Here is a 19,871-nt window from a genome sequence, read left to right on the forward strand (position 1 = left end):
TCCGCCTCGGGCTGTCACAAATCGTGCTGCTGTGAGCCACCGCGTGCAGGTCTCATCCTGGGTGTATTTTACAAACGGACTGGATGTGAGTGGGTGAGGAGTGAGGAGCTGGGGTGACAGGTGCCTGCAACCCCAGCCAGGCACTGCCTCCTGCGATCGAAGGGGCAGGGGGAGACAGAAGCTCCTCAAGGGGGTGTGGAGATGGAGAAGCCAGACCCCAGGTCGGGGGTGCGTAGAGCTGGGGGCTCAGGGCCACGGACCCCACCTGGCAGTGGCCCTGGCCTTGCCCACCCACACTGTGTCACCCCCAGTTGTTAAATACTCAGAACGACTCTCCACCCCTCCCCTCGAGGCCACCTCACCCTGCAGCTGGGAGGAGGGAGTGGTCAGCGTGGTTGCCGAGACACTGGGTGGCCTTTATGCTGTCAACGGTGGCCTCAGAGGCCTTCTGGCAGGAGCCCGGGGTATCCAGGCAGACATGCAAACCCTCAGGCAAGAGGCTGCACGGCCCTGTATCCCCTCGGGGACCCTCGAGGCCAGCTTCCCAGCACCGCTGTACAGGTGAGCCCCTCTCTACAGGTGAGCCCCTCCCAGCCCCTCCCTCCCTCCCTCCCTCCCTGGGTGTCAGGTTACATGGTGTTTGGTTTGGGGTCTTGCACGTGTCACTCGTTCTTCCTAAAAGGCTCATGTGTGTGACGTCCCCTCCAGCTCTTCCTGTTCCCCTCCGGCCAGTGGCCGCTCACTGTGGGGGCCACAGACCTGGAGACAGGCCGAGAACAAATGTGTCTGTGGCCGTTTCCAAGGACTGCAAACCCACTGCGAGCTTCAGCCACAGAAATGTCCGCCCTCTGAAATCCAGGCGTGTGCGGGGCTGGGCCCTTCCGTGGCTGAGAGAGTCTGTCCCACACCTCTTGCAGCCCGTGGTGGCTCTGGGCAACCCCAGGCACTCCTTGGCCCCCGGTCTCTGCTTCTGTCTTCACCCGGCCTTCCTGTCTGCATCCAAGTTTCCCTCTCCTTATAAGGGTGCCAGGCACTGGATTCGGGGCCATCCTAACACGGGGTGACCTCATCTTAGCTGCATCTGCTAAAACCATTTCCAAACAAGGCCATGTCCTGAGGCTCTGGGCAGATGTGATTTTGGGGGTATACCAGTCACCCCAATACAGTGTCTATTATCAATTGTTTAAACAATTATGGAATACTATGCAGCCATGAAAAAGAAGAGTGAAAGCCCTTTGCTCCATTTCCAAGGAAAGAAATTAAGCCAAGATGGTGGCTGGGCATGGTGGCCCACACCTGTAATCCCAGCACTTTGGGAGGCTAAGACAGGAGGATCACTTGAGCCCAGGAGTTCAAGACCAGCCTGAGCAACATAGTGAGACCCATCTCTTTTCTTTTCTTTTTTTTTTTTTTTTTTGAGACAGTCTCACACTGTTGCCCAGGCTAGGGTGCAGTGGCGCCATCTTGGCTCACTGCAACCTCTGCCTCCCAGGTTCTAGGATTCTTCCATCTCAAGCCTTCTGAGTAGCTAGGACTACAGGTTTGTGCCACATGCCCAGCTAATTTTTGTATTTTTTTTTTTTTTTTTTTTGGACGGAGTCTCGCTCTTGTCGCAAGACTGGAGCGCAATGGTGCAATCTTGGCTCACTGCAACCTCCAACTCCCTGGTTCGAGCGATTCTCCTGCCTCAGCCTCCCAAGTAGCTGGGATTACAGGCATGCGCCACCATGCCCAGCTAATTTTTGTATTTTTAGTAGAGACGGGGTTTCACCATGTTGGCCAGGAGGGTCTCAATCTCCTGACCTCATGATCTGCCCTCCTTGGCCTCCCAAAGTGCTGGGATTACAGGCGTGAGGCACCGCACCTAGCTGTGAGACCCCATCTCTATAAAAAATTTAAAAATCAGCCAGGCAGCCAGGCGCAGTGGCTCACGCCTGTAATTCCAGCACTTTTGGAGGCCGAGGCAGGCGGATCACCTGAAGTCAGGAGTTCGAGACCAGCCTGACCAACATGGTAAAACCCTGTCTCTACTAAAAATACAAAATTAGACGGGAATGGTGGCTCATGCCTGTAATCCCAGCTACTCGGGAGGCTGAGGCAGGAGAATCACTTGAACCTCGGAGGCAGAGGTTGCAGTGAGCCGAGATTGCACCATTGCACTCCAGCCTGGACAACAAGAGCGAAACTCCGTCTCAAAAAAAAAAAAAAAAAAAAAAAAAAATCCAGGCGCAGTGGCTCACGCCTGTAATCCCCACATTTTGGGAGGCCGAGGCGGGTGGATCACGAGGTCAGGAGTTCAAGACCAACCTGGCCAAGGTAGTGAAACCCCGTCTGTACTAAAAATACAAAAATTAGCTGGCTGTGGTGGCGGGTGCCTGCAATCCCAGCTACTCGGGAGGCTGAGGCAGGAGAATCGCTTGAGCCTAGGAGGTCAAGGCTGCAGTGAGCTGAAATCGTGCCACTGCATTCCAGCCTGGGCGACAGAGCAAGACTCTGTCTCAAAAAAAAAAAAAAAAAAAAAAAAGAGGGTCTCGCTCGGTTGCCCAGGCTGGAGTGCAGTGGAATGATCTCAGCTCACTGCAACCTCTGCCTCCTGGGTTCTAGCGATTCTCCTGCCTCAGCCTCCTGAGTAGCTGGGATTACAGGCGCCCACCACCACGCCCGGCTAATGTTTGTATTTTTAGTAGAGACAGTGTTTCATCATGTTGGCCAGGCTGGTCTCAAACTCCTGACTTCATGATCCGCCTGCCTCGGCCTCCCACAGTGCTGGGATTACAGGCATGAGCCACCGCACCCGGTGCAAGACCCTATTTCTATTTTTTAAAAAAATGGAGATGCAGTGAATGGGCTCCCGCAAGTGTGTAATAACGGGGGTGGGTGCATGTACCACCTGCTCCTGGGAGGAAACACCAGAAAGTAGTGAGTGGCAGGTGGGTACGGGGCCGACAGCAGGGGTGAGGGGCTCATTTCTCGTTGAATATTATTCTGTGCTGTTTTAATTGCTTTTTGTTTGTGTTGAGACAGAGTCTCGCTCTCTCACCCAGGCTGGAGTGCAGTGACGCAATCTCGGCTCACTGCAACCTCCGCCTCCCGGGTTCAAGCTAATTCTCCTGCCTCAGCTTCCCGAGTAGCTGGGACCACAGGTGTCCATCACCACACCTGACTAATTTTTGTATTTTTAGTAGAGACGGGGTTTCGCCATGTTGGTCAGGCTGGTCTCGAACTCCTGACCTCAGGTGATCTACCCACCTTGGCCTCCCAAAGTGCTGGGATTGCAGGCATGAGCCACCGCGCCCAGACAATTTTGTGCTGTTTTAATTGTGTTTTAAAAGCTACATGTGTCTTGCAATTCATTTCAAAAGGGTGAGGTTCTCCAGATCTTGAAATTGCCTTTCTAGTGGAAAAGCCGAGTCTATGTGGGGTCCCTCAAACAGGCTCTGTAACTGACCAGGCTGCTCCCATGTTCTGTGGGCACCTGGGAGTCTAGTCAGGATTTAAGCAGAGTTCCTGCCATGAGAGCTGGAACCGGGCTTTCCGTGCAGGGCAGATGAGATTGTTTTGAACCCTGCTAGACTGTCTTGGGGCCAGCAACCTTGTTCTCTGGGATGACTTCCTTGGGACATATTCCCAAGAGCAAGGTCAAAGCATAAAACATCTTTGAGTCTCTTGTCTTTTTGTTTTTGAGACAGAGTCTCACTCTGTTGCCCAGGCTGGAGTGCAAGGGCACGATCTCAGCTTACTGCAAACTCCACTTCCCGGGTTCAAGCGATTCTCCTGCCTCAGCCTCCTGAGTAGCTGGGATTACAGGTGCCCCCCGCCCCCACACCACACCTGGCTAATTTTCGTATTTTTAGTAGAGATGGGGTTTCACCATGCTGGCCAGGCTGGTCTCGAACTCCTGACCTCAAGTGATCCACCTGCCTCAGCCTCCCAAAGTGCTGGGTTTACAAGCGTGAGCCACACACCTGGCCTAGTGGGTCCCCCAGTCTTCCCTGGGCCATGGCTTAGTGCCAGCCCCAGACCACTTCTTCCTGGTGCACCTCCAGGCCAGGGGGGCTTCCCAGAGGAAGGGACTTGTGGGTCTTGGAGGCTGGACAAGGACTGTAGGAATCCAGGAGTAGCCAGGGCCCTTGTCCTCTCCCCTCCCTCTTCTCCAGGCAAGAAAAGCTGAGAACAGAAAGGTTTAGTGCTGACTTGGGTGCTTGGGGTGCGATGTGTGGGGAGAGGGGGAGTCAGCCTCTCTCCTCAAGCACCCACTCTGGGGTGAGGGGTACAGGGCTGAAGGACAGACTCCAAGTGGCGAGGGAGGGAGACCCCATGCCGTGGGCCAGGCCTCTACATCATCCACCCTGGCAGACATCGCAAAGGGGTCAAAGCACTCGCTGTAGACATGGGCTCAGTCTCTGCCCCCTGCCCACCCTCAGCGATGACTACCTGTCCCTGGAGGGTCCCCGCTGGCCACCAGCCATCAGGCAGGCCACACGCTGGAAGTACACGCCCATGGGACGGGACGCAGCTGGCCAGCTGTGGTACACAGGCCTGACCAACTCGGACGCCTGGGAAGCCTGGTACAACCTGCCACGGGCCCCGGCCAGCCCCTTCCGCGAGGCCTACAACCGCTGGCACAGCTGCTACCAACACCGTGAGTGCAGCATGCCATCGGGTGAGTGCCCCCCCCCCTCCCGCCCTGGGCACCGGGCCTGCCAGAGGGGGACAGGAATGACCGCCAGCCCCCACCCCATCGCAGCCTACACCCAACACCTGCGGGAGACCGCCTGGCATGACCCCATCGTCCCTGCCCAGTACCAGGCCCCCAGCACCCGGTGGGGGAGTGCGCTGTGGAAAGACAGGCCAATCCGGGGCAAGGAATACGGTGAGGCTAGGTGCAGGGTGGGTCCCTGGGAGGCCAGGGGGACAAGGCCACCTAGGCCAGGGTGGAACTGCCCGGGGAGGTCCAGGAGCCCCTTGCTGGCCAACGGCGAGGAGGTGGGGGCACATGGTGACCCGAGTCCCACCTACAGTGATCAACAGGAACCGGTACAGGGTGGAGCCACTGTGGAGGGCATCAGACTACGTGCCCTCTCTGTCGGCACCCCAGCGCCCGCCCGGCACCGCCCAGAACTACCGGGAGTGGGTCCTGGAACCATACTGCCCCTCCACCTGCCAGCGGTCCCCGCCTTCCCTCACACCCACTCCCCGATAAACGCATGCTGCCAGGATGCACCCACTGTCTCTGCACCCAGATGAGGGGGCACTAACCTAGTCCCAGGGGACCAGAGGCTCGGGACAGAGGCAGACACTGGGCTCGCCGGCCGCCCACAACCAGGGCAGGGCTGAGATGCCCGGGCTACCCCTGCCCAGAGCCCCCCCCCAGGCAGACAGGAGCCAGGCTGCCGTCATCTCTTTATTTGCTGCCAGCAGAGTCCACCAAGCCTGCCGGGCAGCCCTGCTGCCCACCACGGCGGGGTCCAGGCCCAGCCCACCACCCCGTGGCTGAGTCTCCTCCAGGCTCCAGCCGTCCTGAGGGGGCCCTGGCAGTGTCTGGAGACCCCCAGGCCGGAGGTGAGGGGTGAACTGGACTGAGCTCAGGGTTAGGGTTCCCCCAGACCCTTCTGGGATTCCTACTTCCTGTTCCCTGCCGAGAGGGGCACCCCAAATCCTCCAGAGGGCTGGGATGGATTAGAGTTGAGAATGGGGTACCCTCAAAATGCAGGGGGTCCTTGCAAGTCCCTGGCGGGCATCCCTGCTGCCCTCACCCGACCCCACCCCCGGGAGCTGGGTGAGGATGGAGGGTGGGGGTCCAGAGAAGAGTGAGGGGCAGTGGGGGCTTCTCCCCAAGGCCCTGGGGGGCATCCTCGTGCGTCCCCACAGTTCCCTTGCACAGGTGCAGAAGGCTGTCAGGAGTCAGGGCCGGGCGTCACGGTCCCCTGCAAGGGAGGGGTGGAAATGGCATTAGAGAGGGTGGGTCAGTGTCTGGGGAGGGAGGGGTGGGCCGGGACTCACAGCGTCGCAGGCGGATGGGCCACAGCAGGAGGCTACAGAGACACAGGGCAGCGGCCACGCCCACGCCGCCTGTCACAGCCACCATCGCCCAGTGGTAGAAGCTCACGCAGGCCCTGCAGCAGAGCTCTGAGCTGTGGGAGGAGGCGGGGGATGAGTATGCACCGCGGGGACGCCCTGCCCCCCCCCCCCCAACCCAAGCTGAACCTGTGCCTCCCCTCACACCCGACAGCGGCTCCGTCCTGTCCAAGCCAGGAGCTGGGGTCCCTGCAACTCCCTCCCTCCTGTCCCACACCCAACAGCTCGGCCAGTCCTGTTGGCCCTGCCTCCAGCATCCATGCCAAATGCACCATGTCTCCCCTGTCTCCTCATGGTCCAGCCCCAGCATGGCCCGCCTGCACCCGCCCCGTCCCCCTCCGCCCTGGTCCCAGGCTCCAACCTCTCCCCCAACCAGCTGTCCTCCCGGCAGTAACCACCAGAGGGCGTCTGTGAGCGCCTGGGTCAGGGCCTGTCCCTCTTCTGCCCACAGCTCTCCATGGCTCCCACTGTCCTCAGGGTCAAATCCCCTAAGTCCTCCCCATGGCCCACCAGGCCCTGCACGACCTGCCCCGTCCCCTCCCTACCTTCCCCTCCTCCCTCTACTCCAGCCACACGGGCCTCCTCCCTGTTCTTCCAACACAACACGCCAGGTGTGGTCCTGCCCCAGGGCTTTGGCACTACTTATCCCTCCCCATTGGCCTGGAATGCTCTGACGTCCTGCAGGCGTCAGGGCCACGTCACCTCCTCTAAGAAGCCCTCCCTGGCTTCCTGCCCTGGCTGTCCAGGCTTCTCTAAGCGTTCACCTTTACACACCACCCACGCCGGGCCCAACCACATGTTCACCTCTGTGACTATTAACACGGCTGGCTCTGCCCCAGGCCCAGACCAGCTGTGGTTTCCAGGCCCTGGGCCTCTACAGGCGTGAATGCTGTGATGCCGTGATCTAGAACCATCTGTGTCTGAACCCTGAGTTCTGTGGGTCTGGGTTACACGGACTCGGGGCTCCCTTCCAGCTGGGCCCACCCCCGATATATTTCTGTACAGTGTCTTCAGCACTGCACACATGGACCCAACGTTTGTTGAGTGAATAAATGAAGTGCTCAGTGGAAGAAAGGAAAGGTCTCCCCTGCCTGTGACTCCCACTGGAGCAGGCATTTTTGGTCCACAGCTGGATGCCCAGACCCAGAACACTGCTGGACACACAGCAGACGCTTAATACCCTCTTTCTTACTGAACAAAAGAATGAATGAACGAACAGCGGCACTCACGGGCAAGGGTGCAGGCTCTGGATGGTCATGACTGCCAGCCCATTGGCCACCTTATCCGAGAAGCTCATGGAGCCGTACACGAACGCTCCGCTGTTCTGTGGAGACACAGGCGAGGGGGTCAGCGTGCACCCCGAGATCTAGGACCTGGCCTCCCCCACCCCAGCCTGGCTACCAGCCCTACCGTGTGGGGACCGATGAGGTCGGCCGTCATGGCCAGCGAGGTGACGAGGATGGTGGCACAGCCAGCACCCAGCAGCACAGCCGCGGCGTACACGGCCACACCCAGTCCCTCCGCCAGCGCCACCCAGGCGGCAAAGGCCAGGATCACCAGGAGGCCTGAGAAGTAGGTCATCTGCAGGGACAGCCCCAGGGTCAGGCCCACACCACTGGGTGCCCCCAAGCCTGGCACTTCAATCCGCCACCCCTACCCCAGCAAACAAGGCATGAGCTGGATGGTCCCTAAGGAGCCCTGGCTCTGGCCCTGGACAACACCGAGGCTCTGCAGATCCGCCATGCCAGAGCTGTACTTTCTGTCCACGCCATAGCGGCTGGAGACACGTGGCTATTCTGCCTGAGCGCAGGTCAGTTACAATGAAAGCAAACGACGGACTCGGCTCAGTCCCCACGACCACATTTCAAGCCCTCAGTAGCTGCACAGGGTGGACAGAAAGCGCCAGAGCTCCGTGGCTGCGAGTGTATAAACTCGAGACACACAGAAGCCAGGATCCTAGAATTCCTTGTTCCCAGATCTGGGGCTTTTTTTTTCTTCTGGAGACAAGAGTCTCGCTGTGTCGCCCAGGCTGGAGTGCAGTGGCGTGATCTCGGCTCACTGCAAGCTCCGCCTCCCGGGTTCACGCCATTCTCCTGCCTCAGCCTCCCGAATAGCTGGGACTACAGGCGCCCACCACCACGCCCGGCTAATTTTGTTTTTGTATCTTTAGTAGAGACGGGGTTTCACCGTGTTAGCCAGGATGGTCTCGATCTCCTGACCTCGTGATCCGCCTGCCTCGGCCTCCCAAAGTGCTGGGATTACAGGCGTGAGCCACCGCGCCCAGCCTAGATCTGGGGCTTCTACAAGGCGGGAACTCGGAGGCCTGAGAGCATCCGAGGCTGGAACCCGGAGCGGGTGGGATCTCGGCTGCAGGGCACCCCATCCTCCGCCCCAGCTGTCCCCGTCCACTCACGTTCCTCCCAATGCACTTGTTGATGGGCTTCATGAGGAAGGAGGAGAAGAAGCCGCTGAGGTACATCACCAGGGGAATGGTCGCGATGAACTTCTGCGGAGGCAGAGCCAGGCACGCCGTGTCAGTCATGGCTCGCCAGGCTGGGGCCGACCCATCCCAGCCTCCCCACCCCAATCTGCTCACCTTGGGCAGGTGGAGCGAGTAGGTGAGGTACATGGCCATGTAGGTCTGGGACAGGTTCACGATGAGCCTGGTGGTCATGTACAGCATGCCCACCTGTGGGCAGATCAACAGAGGGACTGGCAGGGGTCAGGAGGGCCTTCTCCACTCCCACCAGCAGGGGGCACCGGGGCCAGGGTGGGCGCCCTGCAGCTGGCATTTGATCCATTGGTAGTGACTACCCAGTGGGGTGGGCCAGGGAGAGGAGAGCAGCACTTGATGAGTGACGTTTGCCCTGGGTGTGGGCTGCACCAGGGGCCACGTGTGCTCTGTGTCTGGACGCAGCTGCCCCACAGAGCAAAGGCCCTGTGGGTGGGAGAGAAGGCCCACGCCAGCCCCACCGCCCCCAGCACGCACCTGGTAGAAAGCCGGCTCCCGGAGCCAGTGCTTCCAGAGCAGCAGGGGCTGGGCGGTGGCAGGGGCCAACAGGGGGGTGTGCTCGCCTGGCTCCTCCACACGCGGCCGGCGCCTCTCCCGGGTGCCCAGGTGGAACAGCAGTGAGAACACGGCGCCGACACCCACCACCAGCAGGGACAGGTTCTGGGGATGCGGCAGAAGCAGTCAGTGTCGGCGGGCCCAGCCCCCGCCCCTGGCTCGAGGACTTCAGGCAACCCACCCGGACTCCAGCTCACCCGGAACACGGGCACGTCCTGGCCCCCCAGCTGGTCGCTGATGCTGATGTCTTGGGTGGGCTCCACCCGCGACGAGCCCTGCAGGTGCAGCAGGAGCCAGGCGGCGCCGTAGACGGTGATGTTGGCCACCACGGTGAACGCATACCTGGCGGGCAGGCAGGCAGGGACTCAACAAGACGCCAGGAACGTGGGCCACTTCCTCCCCACGTGGCTACGCCGTCAGAGAGGCCTGGGGAACCCCTGACTGACAGGTGATTCCAACCACTGCCACACTGGGTGGCCTCCAGGAAGCCCGTGCTGGCCTCAGTTTCCCCAGCCCGCACATTATCTAACGCGGGAAAGCTGTGACCCGCAGCTCCACCCTTCATGCCCAGGACCAGGGTACAGTGACTCGGCCAAGCGGAGTCCAGGCTACAACCCAAAAGTCTGAGAACCCAGAGACTCAGAAGCCAGAATTCGAGAATTCTTCTTCCCCAGATGCTGGGCTAGAACCATGCCTGGTCTAGAACCATCCAGGCCAGCCCCTGCCCACAGCCCGGCCAGGCACAGAGTCCCCCAGGGGGGCCTCAGAATCCTACCATGAATCAGTCTCTTTCTGAAAGCGGGAACCATGCCACCTCCAGAGGCCACGTGAGCACAGCAGGAGGTCAGCTGGCAAAGCAATGGCACGTAGGAAGTGCCTGGGGTCTGGCCCCGGTCAGATGGGGCCCTCAGGGGCCCTGGGCATTGGGCAACCTGTGTCGTTAGCGCCTGCACCTCTGTCTCATGGCCATAATGGGGAACTCAAATCTGGGGGTGGGGAGGAGCTGGTGATACACAGGCAGATGTGGAGACAGCGGACTCCCCCGACACAAAGGCGCTGTGCGGACCCTGGCTTTGGGCACCAGCTGGGGCCGAGTCCTCCTCTGGAATACGCGGGAGAGAAGAATTCCCACCTCCCAGCTCACAGGGAGGATTAAAGAAGCTGAGATTCATGTTAAGGGCCTATAACTATGCCAGGCACACAGCAGGTGCTCAATGCATCATCCTCATAACCAGAAGAACCTCTTCCAGCACCTCTAGCAAGTTAGTGGATAAGCCGGGCACCCGCTGTACCCAGGTGTAATAGAAAGAATTCTAAGGCAGCCCCAGAGAGGCCTGCCCGTCCCATCCCCTCCCCGTGGCAGCAGCACCTGTAAGTCCACCATGGATGTTACTCCCAGGATGTAGCCAGGGCTAAGTGGCATTCTATAGCAGAGGGAAAGGGACTTCGCAGTGTGTTATAACCAAGGACCTTGGTCAGCTCGGGTGTGTCCACAGGGAGATTACTGGCCAGGCGCGGTGGCTCACGCCTGTAATCCCAGCACTTTGGGAGGCTGAGGCAGGCAGATCACTGAGGTCAGGAGTTCGAGACCAGCCTGGCCAAGACGGTGAAATCCCATCTCTACTAAAAATACAAAAATTAGCCAGGGGTGGTGGCGGGTGCCTGTAGTCCCAGCTACTTGGGAGGCTGAGGCAGGAGAACCGCTTGAACTCAGGAGGCAGAGGTTGCAGTGAGCCGAGATGGCGCCACTGCACTCCGGCCTGGGTGACAGAGTGAGACTCTTGTCTCAAAAAAAAAAAAAAAAAAGCCAGGCACAGTGGCTCACGCCTGTAATCCCAGCACTTTGGGAGGCCAAGGCGGGCAGATCACCTGAGGTCAGGCGTTCAAGACCAGCGTGGCCAACATGGTACATGGTGAAACCCCGTGTCTACTAAAAATACAAAAAAAAAAAAATTAGCCGAGATCGTGCCACTGCACTCCAGCCTGGCTGACAGCGAGATCGTGTGTCAAGGGAGACTGCTGTGTGTGAGCCTGGCCAAGCCAGGCGATCCTTTGGGAGAGAGGGCTTGGGGCTTCCTGGGATCAGAGATTCTCCCTGCTGGCCTCAGAAGCAGCAGCCACCACGATCTCCACAGGTGCAAGACGACAACTTCTGCCACCAACCACGTGAGCATAGAGGAGGGACTGCCCCCAGCCTTCCATAAGATGCTAGCCCTGGGCAACCCCTTGAATGCAGGCTCAAGACAGACCCTGAAGCCCAACAGCCCTCTCCCCCCAGCTCAGCCATGCTGGACTCCTGACCCCCAGAAACTGTGAGAGGAGAAATGTGTGATGGCCGAGTGTGGTGGCTCACGCCTGTAATCCCAGCACTTTGGGAGGCCAAGGCAGGAGGATCACTTGAGCCCAAGAGTTCCAGACCAGCCTGGGCAATATAGTGAGACCCCGTCTCTACAAAAACTTTTTTTTTTTTTTTTGAGACGGACTCTCACTCTGTCGCCCAGGCTGGAGTGCAGTGGCGCTATCTTGGCTCACTGCAAGCTCCACCTCCTGGGTTCACACCATTCTCCTGCCTCAGCCACCCGAGTAGCTGGGACTACAGGCGCCCACCACCGTGCCCAGCTAATTTTTTGTATTTTTAGTAGAGACGGGGTTTCACGTGTTAGCGAGGATGGTCTCGATCTCCTGACCTCGTGATCCGCCCGCCTCGGCCTCCCAAAGTGCTGGGATTACAGGTGTAAGCCACCATGCCCAGCCTACAAAAACTTTAAAAAACAGTTGGGTGTAGTGACATACTCCTGTAGTCCCAGCTACTCAGGAGGCTGAGGCAAGAGGATCACTTGAGCCCAGGAGGTTGAGGCTGCAGTCAGCTGAGATCACCCCACTGCACTCCAGCCTGGGCAACAGAGTGAGACCCCCTTTCAAAAAAATAAATATAAAAGACTGCCTGGTCTCGAGCTGCCGAGTCTATGGCCGCTCATTATGCAGTGCCACTGACTGATACACGGAGCCGGGGCCCACCCTGCCCGTGGGGGAGGGTGCCCAGGCTCCCACCTGAGTGCCGTGAGCTCCACCTTCTCATGGTCGTTGGTGACGAGCTCCGGGATGAGGCTGAGGTGGGAGATCTGTGTGGAGGCCCAGCCAAACTGGAAGATCACGATGAACGGGCCGTAGTAGAGGAGGGCAGCCCACTCGGGCGTGGCCGCCCCACAGCCCAGGCAGGGGCTGAAGATGAAGGGGAAGGACAGCAGGACGCAGACGGTGCCTGTGGATGGGCAGGGTGGTCAGTCGCGGGGCTGTCCCGCACCAGCCAGGGCTCCCGGGATGAGGACATGGAGGGAGGAGAGAGGGAAACTGAGGCGCAGATGGAGACGTCCCCCGCATGCACACAGTCACGCAGGAGCGAGGGTCTGCAGCCGGGGTCCCCCAGGCTTATGGCCCCTGGTGACAAAAGGGGAATCTGACACCAGGTGCCTGGGCTCAGCCTGCAAATCAGAAGAAGCCAGGCATAGGGGGTCCCCCGGAAACTTGCCCCCCACAGGTGCCCCGGTTACAGCCGCAGCCTCCCCCAGCTCCTCCCCCTCGGCCACTATCAAGCCTCCCATAGGGCCTCGGGGAGCGGGAGGCCCAGGTGGGCCTGGGCTGGACCCTGCCCTCCTTAAGCTCCGCCATCTTCATCAGCGACTAAGGTGACCACTCCCTGGAATGCTGGGGTGTCCTGGCCTCCAGGGACAGTCAGGAAATAGCACCCGCCCCCACCTGAGATCTGCGGTGGCAAGCCCTGGCTCTTCGCATCCTCAGAAGAAAACCCCTAAGATACCCTGGAACAAATGTAAGATCCTCCCCGCAGCCCACGGAGCCCTTTGCGACCTGCCCTGCCCCCTCCGTGCCCTGCCCTGCCCTTCCCTGTCTCCCCCTTCTCTCTCTGCTCCAGCCATGCAGGTCGCCTCACTGCAGGACCTCTTCAACATGCCAGGCGGTCCTGCCCCCGGGCCTTTGCATGGGCGTGCCTCTGCCTAGAGCTCTCTTTCTCTCACATCTTAGCAAGACCGGCTCCTTTTCACCTCTGGGCTCAACGGGAATGTCACCTCCTCGAACACCTCTCTCCTGGCCCCTGCTGCCTCTACCTCACCCTTCGGAGCACCCGGGAATTCTCTGTCTGTCTGCCGGCTTCCTGCTGGCTTTCCTCTGCAGACAGCAGCCTCCAAGGGGCCTGGGGAGACCCAGCATGGAACTCGGGCATTTCAATATCTATTTTTTTTTTTTTTTTTTTTTTTTAGACAAAGTCTTGCTCTGTCGCCCAGGCTGGAGTGCAGTGGCGAGATCTCGGCTCGCTGCAACCTCCGCCCCCTGGATTCAAGCCATTCTCCTGCCTCAGCCTCCCGAGTAGCTGGGACTACAGGCCCATGCCACCATACCCAGCTAATTTTTGTATTTTTAGTAGAGACAGGGTTTCACCACGTTGGCCAGGCTGGTCTCCAACGCCTGACCTCAGGTGATCCACCCGCCTCGGCCTCTCAAAGTGCTGGGATTACAGGCGTGAGCCACCACGCCCAGCCTTTTTTTTTTTTTTTTTTTTTTTTTTTGAGACAGAGTCTTGCTCTGTTGCCCAGGCTGGAGTGCAGTGGTGCGATCTCAGCTCATTGCAGCCTCTGCCTCCCGGGTTCAAGCCATTCTCCCACCTCAGCCTCCTGTGTAGCTGGGATTACAGGTACCTGCCGCCACATCCCACCACATCCAGCTAATGTTTGTATTTTTGGTAGGGATGGGGTTTAACCACGTTGGCCAGGCTGAAGTCGAACTCCTAGCCTCAAGTGATCCTCCTGCCTCGGCCTCCCAAAGTGCTGGGATTACAGACTTGAGCCACCATACCGGCTGTTACTTCAGTATCTTCTGAGTGAGTAACAATAGTGGCCCTGACACAGCCTGTAAGCGTGGGTGTCATTATCCTCATTTTCCAGATGGGAAAATTGAGGCCCCTAGAGTGAGTCGGAGCCAGGCTCCTTCCCTGCAGCCCTGCACTCCTCTCCTCCCAGCCTGGGGCACCTGGAAGGGCCCCTGTACCAAGCCTGGTGGCTGGACCTCCTTCCTCCCTCCGGAGGTGACCTCATCCCCAGACCCTGGGCCCGCCCCCAGAGAACTGGAATTGGGAAGTGAAACCAAAACCAGCCTCTCCTGCTGGTTTCCCTGGAACTAGGGCCTGGGAGGGTTTGCGCAGATTCCTGGGGTCCTTGGGGAGGTCATCCGGGGGCAGAGCATGAACTGTGGACTCCAGTGAGAAGGTCCCTTCCTGGCTGGACTCCCTGTTCCTGCTGGCCAGTCTGGGTTAACCATTGTTGGGGCCAGGCTGCCTGGCCGGGGGACCTCGGGCAAGTGACTGTGCCTCTCTAGGCCTCAGTTTTCAGAAAACAGGGATAGTGGCCAAGAGTGGTGGATCATGTAATCAATCCCAGCACTTTGGGAGGCTGAGGTGGGAGGACTGCTTGAACCCAGGAGGTCGAGGCTGCAGTGAGTCGTGATTGTGCCACTGCGCTCCAGCCTGGGCGACAGAGCGAGACCCTGTCAAGAAAAAAAAAAAAAGGCCGGGCGCGGTGGCTCACGCCTGTAATCCCAGCACTTCGGGAGACCGAGGCGGGCAGATCATAAGGTCAGGAGATCGAGACCATCCTGGCTAACATGATGAAACCCCGTCTCTACTAAAAATGCAAAAAAAATTAGCCAGGCGTGGCAGCGGGCGCCTGTAGTCCCAGCTACTCGAGAGGCTGAGGCAGGAGAATGGTGTGAATCCGGGAGGCAGAGCTTGCAGTGAGACTCCATCTCTCAAAAAAAAAAAAAAAAAACAATGAAAAGAAATGAAACAGAGAAAGAAAGGAAAAGAAAAGAAGAGGCTGGGTGCGATGGCTCATGCTTGTAATCCCAGCACTTTGGGAGGCTGCAGCGGATGGATCACCTGAGGTCAGGAGTTCGAGACCAGCCTGACCAACATGGTGAAACCCTGTCTCTACTAAAAATACAAAAATTAGCCGGGCGTGGTGGCACGAGCCTGTAGTCCCAGCTACTCGGGAGGCTGAGGCAGGAGAATCACTTAAACCCAGGAGGTTGAGGTTGCAGTGAGCTGAGATCACGCCACTGCCTTCCAGCCCGGGTGACAAAGCAAGACTCCGTCTCAAAAATAAAAAATAAAAATAAATAAAAATTTAAAAAAAGAAGAGAAAGAAGGGTAGTGAAAGTTCCTGCCCATGGCCAGGCGTGGTTGCTCACACCTGTAATCCCAGCACTGTGGGAGGCTGAGACAGGCAGATCACTTGAGGTCAGGAGTTCAAGCCCAGCCTGGACAATATGGTGAAACCTTGTCTCTACTAAAAATTTAAAAATTAGCCGGCTTTGGTGGCACGTGCCTGTAATCCCAGCTACTCAGGAGGCTGAGGCACGAGAATCCTTTGAACTCAGGAGGCGAAGGTTGCAGTGAGCCAAGATCCCGCTACTGCACTCCAGCCTGAGCGAGAGTGAGACTCTGTCTCAACAACAACAACAAAAAAAAAGAAAGTTCCTGCCTCACAGGCTGCTGTGAGGATAGAGTTCACGTGTGGCACCAGCAAAAGCTCCGTCTATTCTGAACCACTTCCTGCTTCCGCAGCTTCAAAGTGAGGACTGTTCCTACCTTTTCCACAGCTGTTTCTGCTACTTGGAATGCGCCCCTCCACACACTGCTACCCATCCTTCAAAACCTCAAAGTTAATGTCCTTCCTTCTGAAGCCCATTTGTGCCATCTGCCCACTCACAGGAGGGTTTGTGTCTGATTCTGAGGGTCGTCTCAGGATTGTGGGGGAGCTCCCCAGGACTTGTTAAAGGGCAAAGTGAGTCCTTAGCCACCAGTCCCAGACTTGGGGGTGAAATACAGAAGTGGGTGCCATTGCCAGGGTAACCTTCACTCAAGTCACCTGCTCAGGCATCATGAGCGGCTGCCTAGGCTTCTGCTCCCAACAGACCCTCCTGTCCCTCCAGGCCCACCCAGGTGGCCCCCAACTCTCAGCTCCCAGGGCAGGTGCCCTCCCCGAGGCGGGGAAGAGGGGTGATGGTGGACGCCTTGGTGTCCGGTTGGACCACCCGGTTCCCTGAGGCCTGCTTTGGAAAAACATAAAGCCTTCGGTGATCTCGGCTGACTACAGCCTCTGCCTCCCGGGTTCAAACGATTCTCCCACCTCAGCCTCCTAAGTAGCTGGGATTACAGGTGTGCGCCACCACGCTCGGCTAATTTTTGTACTTTAGTAGAGACGGGGTTTTGCCATGTTGGCCAGGTTGGTCTCAAACTCCTGACCTCAGGTGAGGAGGCCTCCCAAAGTGCTGGGATGACAGGGGTGAGCCACCGTGCCCGGCCCGCCCAGAAATTATCTTATGCAACTGTCAAAGAGCTTATCCAACTATTATGATCAAAGAGGCATTTGGGGCCCTGGGCTCCGCTCAGCAACCAATCCCAACGTAACCACAAAGGAAGGGACAGCCGGTCCCCTCCCTGTCTGCCGCCGCCTCAGGTACCCCGGGAATAGCCCGGACATAGGAAACATGAAACTCCAGTCCCCAAGCTGTGCCTGCTGCGGAGCCTGCCACCCTTAGACCACTGGAGATCCACTGCCTCTTGCAAAAAATGTCATCACCCAGATCCTGGGTCCAACCACCCATCCCAGTCATTGTTCCCAAGGGTGAGGAGGCACCCGCCTGCCCCTCCTGCCACCTGGAATTCCAAGAACTGAGGAGGATTCCTGGCCCTGCCTGCTGAAATGCCGCATGTGTCCCAAATGCCAGGACGCAGCCGGCACTTCTGTGAGGGCAAGAAGAGCAGGGAAGGAGGCCGGCTAATCTTCAGGCCCAGGGTCCGGGAGGGGAGCGGAGGGCCGCTGGGAGGCAGCCCTGCAGTCTTATCGATGGGCACTGGGGCAGGGTGACCCAGCCCATGACGCCAGCCTCTTGCCCTCCCAACAGCCCTCTCTAATCAGGGCACCTCCCCCAGACCTAGGGGGTCCCTGACCCTGGCCAGGCAGAGGCAATGCAAGAACAGGGCAGAGACCCCTGACCCTCCAGTCCCACCCAGGCGGCTCCCAACTCTCAACTCCCGGAGCAGCACCCTCAAACCGCCCATGCACCAGGTTGCCCTGGCAGAACACACAGAGAGAGAGGAGGCTCTAGGGGGCCTGACTGTCCCTCAGCCATAGCTGTCCCAGTTGGTCACCCTAATAGACGAGCTCAGGCTAGACAGACTGACAAAGGGGCGCTGAGCAGTCACCACCAACCCTCCAGAGGGTTCAGGGTGGCCCGGGGGGTCAGACAAACAAAGGCATTCCCACTAGAAAGTCATGTAGTCAGATGGTGAGGGCCCTGCAGGTCAGACAGCAGCTCTGAGGCAGACAGGGGAGGCTGGACCAAGGGACAGACAGAGGGGATACGGGGCAGTTAAACAGACAGATGGGGGAGGCTCATGGCTCAGGCAGATAGAGAAGCCCTGCACAGTTGGACAAATGGGGGAGGCACTGCACAGTCAGACAGATGGGGGAGGCACAGCACAGTCAGACGGGGGAGGCTCAGGCCATGGGGCAGAAAGACGGGGGATGCTGGATGGTGGGATAGGCAGGGGAGGCTCAGGAGTGACACCACAGAGGGGCCACTGGGTAGTCAGACAGACGGGGGAAGCTCAGGCCACGGAACAGCCAGAGGGGTGAAGACTCAGCTCATGGGGCAGACAAACAGGGGAGACTTAGGTCCCAGGCAGGCAGAGAGAGGGGGCTGGGTGGTGGGACTGATGGAGGAAGCTCAGGCCATGGGCACAGACAGACAGGGGAGGTTCAGGCCAGGGGACGGACAGAGGAGTGAAGACTCAGCTCATAGGGCAGACAGATACATAGGGGAGGTTAAGGCCGTGGACAGACAGTGCAAGGAAGCTCGGGCCACGGGACAGACAGACCGAGGGGAGACTCCGATCCTGGGGCAGGCAGACGGCGGGTGATGGGTCAGAGGGAGGAGGCGCCCGGGTCGCGGAGTCTCGGAGGGGCTGCCCGACAGGTGGCGGGGCCGGGACGCTTACCGACCAGGTGCCAGGCCTTGCGCGGGCCGTAGCGGGCGCAGCAGCTGGCGGCGCGGTCGGCCTCGTAGCCCACGAGCGGTGTGCACAGCCCGTCGGCCACCTGGCCCAGCAACAGCAGCAGCCCCGCGCCGCGGGAGCTGTAGGCGCGCACGGAGTGCAGGTAGAGCAGCAGGTAGGTGAACCACATGGACGCGCACAGGTCGTTGAGGAAGTGGCCCACGGCGTAGCTCAGCCGCACCACCAGGGACAGCGGCCGCGGGGACGGCGCCGCTCCGGCCGCTGGGGGTCCCGGGCCCATCGCGGCGCCGGGCCCGCGCCCCCCACCCCCGGGCTCCGCGGAGGGTACCCTGGCCAGGCCTCCTGGGGTGCCGTGGGGGCAGGCGCCGGGGACCCCCACCACGCGCCGGGCACCCCGCGTCCCGCTCTCTTACGGCCGCGCCCTCACCCACGTCCGCCGCGTCCGCCCCACGCTCGACTCTGCAGCCGCCGGGCCCCAGAGCCGGGCGACTGCGCCGGGCGGGGCGGGGCGGGGAGGTTCCGGTGCCTGAGCCAATCGGAGCCGCGCCCCGGGGAACCGCAGCCAATCGCCAAGGAGAGAGGAGAGGGGCGTGGCCTTAGGGCTCGTTCCGCCTCTACGACGGGCGCCCGCGCGGTCCTAGCGCCCGCCGGCTATGAGGGCGACCCCCGACCGCGCCGCAGGAGTGGCCGGCACCCCCATAGACTGGGGAAGGAAATGGACCAGAGGGCACCGCCGGCTCCCACCCAGACCCGGCCTCCAGGCCCGCGCCACCCCAGTCCACCCGGAGCTGGACAGCCCACTGCGGGCCGGGGTGGAGCTGGTGGGACGGGCTCTGGATTTGGGGTTTGGGGGAGGTCTGAGCCCGAGCTGGCCTCGGGGTCCGCTAACTTCCCGGCCTAGAGAGACGCGATCGGGCGCGGAGAGGACGCAACAACACTAATTAATTGGTTACTAACGGTAATGATGGGGGTAATCAACATAATAGTACCAGCTGGCCTTTAACGAGCGTTGCCTGCAAAGAGCCCCACGTGGTGGAGCAAATTTCACTCCCATTTTACAGGCGAGGAACAGAGTGGCCCGAGGCTCGCAGTGAGTCAGGCGCCTGTGACTCCCAGGCCTGTGCGCGCGACCCTCCCCGTCCAACCAACGTCCTCCCACAAACGGGTCACCGGACTGAGGGTTTCAAGTTCCTCCAGGGGGTGTGTGCGGTTCCCCCTAACTCAGGCCCTACTCCTTCCAGCAGCATTTTCTCTTCTTTCCTCTTTTTATTTATTTTAGAAACAGGGTCTTGAGACGGGCGCGGTGACTCATGACTGTAATCCCAGCACTTTGGGAGGCCGAGGCGGGCGGATCACCTGAGGTCAGGAGTTTGAGACCAGCCTGGCCAACAAGGTGAAACCCGTCTCTATTAAAAATACAAAAATTAGCCGGGCGTGGTGACAGGTGCCTGTAATCCCAGCTACTTTGGAGGCTGAGGCAGGAGAATCGCTTGACCCAGGAGGCGGAGGTTGCAGTGAGCCAAGACCGCGCCATTGCACTCCAGCCTGGTTAACAAGAGTGAAACGCTGCCTCAAAAAAAGGAAAGAAAGAAAGAAAGAAACGGTCTTGCTCTGTGGCCCAGGCTGCAGTGCATT

At 59.5% G+C, this 19,871-nt stretch overlaps 2 protein-coding genes across 5 annotated transcripts; one reads left to right on the top strand and one right to left on the bottom strand.

The window, feature by feature from the left end:
• The first annotated feature begins 50 nt into the window (after positions 1-50).
• Positions 51-7,157, top strand: TEKTIP1 (tektin bundle interacting protein 1). Of its 3 annotated transcripts, XM_003316002.7 has the most exons (4): positions 51-561; positions 4,425-4,663; positions 4,748-4,873; positions 5,022-5,223. In XM_003316002.7, the coding sequence occupies exons 1-4, from the start codon at positions 479-481 to the stop codon at positions 5,201-5,203; spliced, it is 630 nt and encodes a 209-aa protein (XP_003316050.1). In that variant the 5' UTR covers positions 51-478; the 3' UTR covers positions 5,204-5,223. The 3 variants fall into 3 exon arrangements, with proteins under 3 accessions (XP_003316050.1, XP_016792538.1, XP_054529843.1); XM_016937049.4 differs by having other exon boundaries at positions 4,748-7,157; XM_054673868.2 differs by lacking the exon at positions 51-561 and having other exon boundaries at positions 4,069-4,663.
• Positions 5,392-18,706, bottom strand: MFSD12 (major facilitator superfamily domain containing 12). Of its 2 annotated transcripts, XM_016937047.4 has the most exons (10): positions 18,219-18,706; positions 12,197-12,407; positions 9,343-9,487; positions 9,068-9,250; positions 8,675-8,767; positions 8,492-8,584; positions 7,489-7,659; positions 7,308-7,402; positions 6,004-6,134; positions 5,392-5,927 (listed from the first exon to the last, which is right to left on the bottom strand). In XM_016937047.4, exons 1-10 carry the CDS (start codon positions 18,514-18,516, stop codon positions 5,905-5,907), a joined length of 1,443 nt encoding a protein of 480 aa, XP_016792536.1. In that variant the 5' UTR covers positions 18,517-18,706; the 3' UTR covers positions 5,392-5,904. The 2 variants fall into 2 exon arrangements, with proteins under 2 accessions (XP_016792536.1, XP_016792537.1); XM_016937048.4 differs by lacking the exon at positions 7,489-7,659 and having other exon boundaries at positions 18,219-18,659.
• Positions 18,707-19,871: the final 1,165 nt, after the last annotated feature.

Source organism: Pan troglodytes, chromosome 20 (assembly GCF_028858775.2).
Source record: "Pan troglodytes isolate AG18354 chromosome 20, NHGRI_mPanTro3-v2.0_pri, whole genome shotgun sequence".
Classification (NCBI taxonomy): Eukaryota; Metazoa; Chordata; class Mammalia; order Primates; family Hominidae; genus Pan; species Pan troglodytes.

Coding starts and splice junctions, on each gene's coding strand:
- MFSD12 (XM_016937047.4), bottom strand. CDS start 18,516: ATGGGCCCGGGACCCCCAGCGGCCGGAGCGGCGCCGTCCCCGCGGCCG. Junction 7,660..8,491: donor ACAAGTGCATTGGGAGGAAC/GTGAGTGGACGG, acceptor CTGTCCCTGCAG/ATGACCTACTTCTCAGGCCT. Junction 7,403..7,488: donor ACCTCATCGGTCCCCACACG/GTAGGGCTGGTA, acceptor GTGTCTCCACAG/AACAGCGGAGCGTTCGTGTA.
- TEKTIP1 (XM_016937049.4), top strand. CDS start 479: ATGCAAACCCTCAGGCAAGAGGCTGCACGGCCCTGTATCCCCTCGGGG. Junction 562..4,424: donor TTCCCAGCACCGCTGTACAG/GTGAGCCCCTCT, acceptor GCCCACCCTCAG/CGATGACTACCTGTCCCTGG. Junction 4,664..4,747: donor TGAGTGCAGCATGCCATCGG/GTGAGTGCCCCC, acceptor ACCCCATCGCAG/CCTACACCCAACACCTGCGG.